Source organism: Rhinopithecus roxellana, chromosome 6, assembly GCF_007565055.1.
Source record: "Rhinopithecus roxellana isolate Shanxi Qingling chromosome 6, ASM756505v1, whole genome shotgun sequence".
Classification (NCBI taxonomy): domain Eukaryota; kingdom Metazoa; phylum Chordata; class Mammalia; order Primates; family Cercopithecidae; genus Rhinopithecus; species Rhinopithecus roxellana.
In genome coordinates this window covers 147,541,978-147,548,369 of record NC_044554.1, presented here as the reverse complement: position 1 = coordinate 147,548,369, position 6,392 = coordinate 147,541,978, and the positions used below count along the sequence as shown (strand labels likewise).

Genomic DNA, 6,392 nt, shown 5'->3' with positions numbered 1-6,392 from the left:
GCACCACTGCACTCCAGCCTGGGTGACAGACTGTCTCCAAAGAAAAAAAAAAAGGTCTGTCTTTCTAATACACATACATATACTACTACTTTCTGGATTTTATATTTAGTTTTGCTTACAAAATGGATTTAGGTTGTAGAATTTTCTTTTCGAGACGGAGTCTTGCTCTGCCTCCCAGGCTGGAGTGCAGTGGCCCCATCTCAGCCCACCGCAAGCTCCGCCTCCCGGGTTCACGCCATTCTCCTGTCTCAGCCTCCCGAGTAGCTGGGACTACAGGCGCCCGCCTCGTCGCCCGGCTAGTTTTTTGTATTTTTTAGTAGAGACGGGGTTTCACCGTATTAGCCAGGATGGTCTCGATCTCCTGACCTCGTGATCCGCACGTCTCGGCCTCCCAAAGTGCTGGGATTACAGGCTTGAGCCACCGCGCCCGGCCAGAATTTTCAAGTATTAGAGAAATATGCCTTGAAATAGTGCAAGTTTCTAGTAATTCTTCCCTTCAAAGATAATGTTACCAACTTCTTTTCCTACTATTTTTAGAATTTATTGAGAAACTGTTGTGTTAAACAAAATCAAATGAATTTAAAAGTTATTACACACATGGTAGCTTGCTCAGTGTTTTTCGAGCTGCGAGTCAGTTTTGTCCTTTTAAACACGCAATACAGCTCTCCGTAGGGCGGTTCTGGGGGCAGGTTTTCTAAAGAGGCGGGAGCGAGAGACGGCCACCTCCTCCCACACGCCCTCTGCTTTGGTAAACAAGGAGACTCCCGCCTGCAGGCTGTAAATGAGGCACGAGCTTGGGGGCAGAGCCAGGGCGCCTGACGCCACTGTTCAAAAAGACCTCTTATTGGTCCTTCGCGCAGCGGCGGATCTGGGAATTCTGATTGGTCTGTTTCCCTGTCCATAAGGGGATTGACAGGCCCTGCCGCGTCAGGCCGCTCGTCTCTGCTCCGCGCTCCTTCTCTCGCGCGTGGGCACCCGCCCCCGAGCGGTGAGAGCGCGTGCGCGCGCGCCTTTCTCCGTAGCCGAGCAAGCCAGTCCCGCTGCACACGCTTGCCGTCTGTGGGCCCTCCGGGAGGCGGCGGCGGTCACCGCGGGGAGGAGGGGCGGGGGCAGCATGGCAGCCTCCTTACGGCTCCTCGGAGCTGCCTCCGGTCTCCGGTACTGGAGCCGGCGGCTGCGGCCGGCAGCCGGCAGCTTTGCAGCGGGTAAGGACCTCACGCCTCCTACCCCTTGTCTTCTTTCGGCCGCTCGCTTCTTCTGTCCAGACGGCCGAAAAAGTCTTTTCTCGGGAGGCGCTGCGCTTGGGCTGGGGCTTAAAAACCAATATTTTGGCTGGTCCTAAAGGCCTGTCCTCTTCTGCGGCCGCCACTCCGCGAGTACCCCCGTCTGCCTTCCCTTTCTCCCCGGCTCCTGATGAACGGGTTCAGCGCCCTTTTCGGTATTTAGGAAGAGGTGGGGAAGAGCTTGAGCTGAAGGGAAGAGTGTTTGGGATCGCGGCACGCAGCTTTGGAGTTAGGACTCCGAGGACTTTTGGAGGGCCCAACTCCAGGGCAACCCCGCACTCACCCCAGCGACCCCTGGCCTTTCAGCGCCCCCAGGGTGCACCTTGGGTTGGGGACACACTTGGGCAGCTGGGCCTGATGTTTAACCACCTGAGTACGAGGGAATGGCCTTATTACACAAGCGGTGTCTGTACAAGCCAGGCAGTAAGTCTTCCAGCAAAGTTTGAGTCACCCTTGACCAGCAAGACGGGCTTCCCCCTCTACTGTAACTGTGCTATCTAAAAAATGTCATTTCTGTCAAATTATGAACCAAAGCATGTTCAGCGTCCTCAAGATTGTGGGCAGAATTGATCCTGCCTCCCTCCTCATACCATTGTAAATTGTGGAAGCTAGCCATGAACTTAGGAAGAGACAGTTTTTAGAGCCAGGATGAAGATCCACAGTCTTTCATATTCCACACGAGGGACTTGGATAAGTGAATCAGGATATTCCCAGCAAGATCTAGGAAGTAGTTCTCGGTTCTTACTAATTCCTTCACTTTCTATCACACCAAGACTCCTCTTTAATTGAAAAATTGGTTGATTTGTGGGGACACTGCCGTTGTCTTCCTGTGAAAGTTTGAGAGTTGTAACAGTGCACCTTTTAGCAAGATCATACTGAGGATTAATCACAAAAATACCTTGGCATTAATTTTTTCTAATCTTTGGTTACAAAAATGTAGTAGGTTAGGATTTGAGCCTCCCTCATCCTGCCCCCCCCCTTTTTTTTTTTTTTGAGACAGGGTCTCTGTCACCCAGACTGGAGTGCGGTGGCCCAATCACACTGTTCACTGCAGCCTCGACCTCTTGGGCTCAGGTGATCCTCCCACCTCAGCCTCCCAAGTCGCTGGGATTACAGGCATGTGCCACCATGCCCGTTCAATTTTTGTATTTTCACTAGGGACGGGGTTTCGCCGTGTTGCCCAGGCTGGCCTTGAACTCCTGGGCTCAAGTGAGCCTCCCAGAGTGTTGGGAATATAGGCATGAGCCACCGTGCCTGTCTGGGAATTGTAAGAACTTTCTCTTAAAATTCTTAACAGCTTGCCATTCTCCCACTCAGTGAAACCTCTGAATTTCGTTTCTGGTTGGAGAAGGACAGAGGCTTGGTGAGATGCAAGAGAGCACGTGTCTGATACAGAACCTCAGTACCAAGATAAAAACTCAGAATATGCCAAACCTGAATGTAATCACTATTTGGGCTTTATATATTGAGCTACAAAAATGCTTCCGACTTTTGAGATAACCTTAAAAAAAAGACACTTTTCCACAGTAGCAGCACTTTTCACATGAATTCACAATTCTTTCAGTTCTAATTAGCCAAGGAAGACGTATTTGCTGTTTAGTGGTTTTACAAGGTGTTCTAATGGTATTTTAATGAACCCTTGATGTACCTTTTACAGTTATGAAAGTTCTTACCAGTTCATGGTGAAAGAGCCTGAGGCCTAAGACTGTAATAGGTGCTTCTGTAAACTGGGAGGGCCTACCTCAGAGTGCTGATTAGACTACTTTGGCATATGGTCTTGTACTTTGGGTTCTTTGGCCCAAAGATATTGTAAGAATGTAGATTTCTGATAAATTTTAAATAGTTCTTTTGTGACGAAGTGGTTAGATCACTTCACCAATTGTTTTTTTCTCTGGAATTCTTTTTTTTTTTTTTTTTTTTTGAGATGGAGTCTCGCTCTGTTACCCAGGCTGGAGTGCAGTGGCCTGATCTTGGCTCACTGCAAGCTCCGCCTCCCGAGTTCACGCCTTTCTTCTGCTTCAGCCTCAGGAGTAGCTGGGACTACAGGTGCCCGCCACCACGCCCAGCTAATTTTTTGGTATTTTTTAGTAGAGACGAGGTTTCACCGTGTTAGCCAGGATGGTCTCCATCTCCTGACCTCGTGATCCGCCCGCCTCGGCCTTCCAAAGTGCTGGGATTACAGGCGTGAGCCACCGCACCCAGCCTTTCTCTGGAATTGTTTTAAACATTTAAATTTCTGTTAATTTGAGTTTACTGCAAAAGTGTTAACTTTTTTGACATTAGATTCTTAAAGAGTAGAAAAAAATCTACCTGCAAGTTTGGAGTCAAATGACATTAAGAAAAAGAACCATGTTCAGGCTGGGTGCAGTGGGTGGCTCACGCCTGTAATCCCAGCACTTTGGGAGGCCGAGGCGGGTGGATCACGAGGTCAGGAGATAGAGACCATCCCGGCTAACACGGTGAAACCCCATCTCTACTAAAAAATACAAAACAAAATTAGCCGGGTGTGGTGGCGGGCGCCTGTAGTCCCAGCTACTTGGGAGGCTGAGGCAGGAGAATGGCGTGAACCCGGGAGGCGGAGCTTGCGGTGGGCTGAGATGGGGCCACTGCACTCCAGCCTGGGCGACAAAGTGAGAGTCCGTCCCAAAAAAAAAAAACAAAAACAAAAAAAGAACTATGTTCAAATAATAATGTGTGATGTTCTGAATTCTCTTGGATATTTGTAGTAGGTTTAAGATGTTTATATCGTACAAATGATAATATAAGGATCTATATAATTTATTTACTGTTTAAAAAAATGAAACCTGAAAGTTGCCAGTTAGTAGCACATCTTTTTAATTTTTTTATAAATACGTTTTAGAGACAGGTCTCCCAGTGTTGTCCAGGCAGGAGTATAGTGGCACCTACTTAGCTCATTGCAACCTTGAATTCCTGTACTCAAGTGATCTTCTGCCTCAGCTTCCCGAGTAGTTAGGATTGCAGGGGTGCACCACCATACCTAGCTAATTAAAAAAAATGTTTTTTGAGACAAGGCTAGTTGCCTGCTACGCTGGTTTAGAACTACTGGCCTGAAGCCATCCTCTTGCCTTGACCTCAAGTGTTGGGCTTGCAGGCATTAGTCACTGTGCCCAGCCTGCCACATCTTAATTTTTAAATGTTTGTTTGTTTGTTTGTTTATTTATTTATTTATTTATTTATTTGAGATGGGGTTTCTCTCTCTCTTGCCCAGGCTGCAGTGCAGTGGTGCAATCATGGCTCATTGTCACCTCAACCTCCTGGGCTCAAGCAATCCTCCTGCCTCAGCCTCCCAAGTAGCTGGGACCACAGGGGCACACCACCACGTCTGGCTATTTTTTTTTTTTTCTTTTTTCTTTTTTTTTTTGTGGAGATGGAGTCTCACCATGTTGCCCAGGCTGATCTTGAACTCCAGGGGTCAACTGATCCTCCTGCCTCAGCCTCCCAAAGTACTGGGATTACAGGCATGAGCCACTGTACCTGAACCTAATTTTAAAATACTTAAAACATTGAAAAGGAAATAGAAGAATGAGAAATATTAAATTGTATTATATTACTATTTCATCACCTGTTTGATAAAATTGTGTATATTATTTTACAAGGTAATTTAGTTTCAGACTTGTTTGTACAGAGAAAAAAATTACGGATGTAGGCCCTCTACAAAATGTCTCATTGTGACTCTCCAGCTTGTACATGGAAAAATAAATCACATCAGATCATCTTGAAGTGACCACCTGACCAAAGGTAGAATGGAAAAATTAGCATCATGTGTAGAAACAGGAATACAATTTTTAATATTATTGGTCCTTCTGTATACATGAAATTTACTTTCAAAGTAGCATAACTCATTGGATAAATCAAATATATAATGGCAGTTTTTCCCTTTACGTTAGCTTCTAGGGCTGCACATGAAGTTCTGAAAAGCTTCTCGTGGTCCTGGGACTAAAAGTTGACCCTAAACTTGTGAAATTACATAAGGAGCATATTTATTACTAAAATAAGTTAACTGAGACCATAAAGGCCTTTACAGAGAAAGTCCTCACCCTTAGTTTAGTAACTCTTTTTTTTTTTTTTTTTTTGAGACGGAGTCTTGCTCTGTCGCCAGGGCTGGAGTGCAGTGGCCGGACCTCAGCTCACTGCAAGCTCCGCCTCCTGGGTTTACGCCATTCTCCTGCCTCAGCCTCCGAAGTAGCTGGGACTACAGGCGCCCGCCACCTCGCCCGGCTAGTTTTTTGTATTTTTAGTAGAGACGGGGTTTCACCATGTTAGCCAGGATGGTCTCGATCTCCTGACCTCGTGATCCACCCGTCTCGGCCTCCCAAAGTGCTGGGATTACAGGCTTGAGCCACCGCGCCCGGCCAGTTTAGTAACTCTTAATAGTAAAGCAGATACAGTGCTTGTGACTGGTATTATGTGATAAAATAGACATACATTGTATAGAAAACCAAATGATATAATGAAAAATGCAGTCAAAAGACTGAAAGTCCATGCAAAATGTTTTTATTTTTGTGTAATGAGATTGTTTCCCTTTATGACTGTATACTTTTTTATTCTAGTTTTCTACAATGAAAATGCATTACTTTGAATAGAAAAAAAGCCTCAGAAACGTAATTAACTTGTTACCAATTTTTGCATTTTGACACTTAGTGAAACCTGGTTTTTGGTAGCACTTAAGGTTGTCAAGATACGGATGACTCCCTTTGTTACATTGGAGAAAGAGGTCATGATTGGTAAATTTGCATCTATAAATTTAGAAACAAACTTTGCCAAGTTTTCTAGCTAGTTTCTTTACATTGGTCCTCAGTAATAGACACTAATGTTAGTTTCTTAACCGGTCAACCAGTATCACCTTTGTATTTTGTTGATTGATTTTCTCCCAGTTTGGTTTTATTTATGTTTTAACTCTACTTTTTCCACACTCTACTGTCAGAAGTTATTTAAAGAGAGATGCATTATTGGCCGGGCGCGGTGGCTCAAGCCTGTAATCCCAGCACTTTGGGAGGCCGAGACGGGCGGATCATGAGGTCAGGAGATCGAGACCATCCTGGCTAACAGGGTGAAACCCCGTCTCTACTAAAAAATACAAAAAACTAG

General features: G+C 45.8%; 1 protein-coding gene across 2 annotated transcripts in view; it reads left to right on the top strand.

Annotated features, from left to right (window-relative positions):
• Positions 1–901: 901 nt before the first annotated feature.
• Positions 902–6,392, top strand: part of HIBADH (3-hydroxyisobutyrate dehydrogenase) — a 139,339-nt gene continuing 133,848 nt past the window's right edge. The window contains exon 1 of one of the 2 annotated variants that reach the window (XM_010388315.2): positions 902–1,205. In XM_010388315.2, coding sequence (XP_010386617.1) covers positions 1,115–1,205 — 91 coding nt within the window. In that variant the 5' untranslated portion in view covers positions 902–1,114. The remainder of the gene's footprint in view (positions 1,206–6,392) is intronic. The other variant, XM_030933234.1, reaches the window with a different exon arrangement.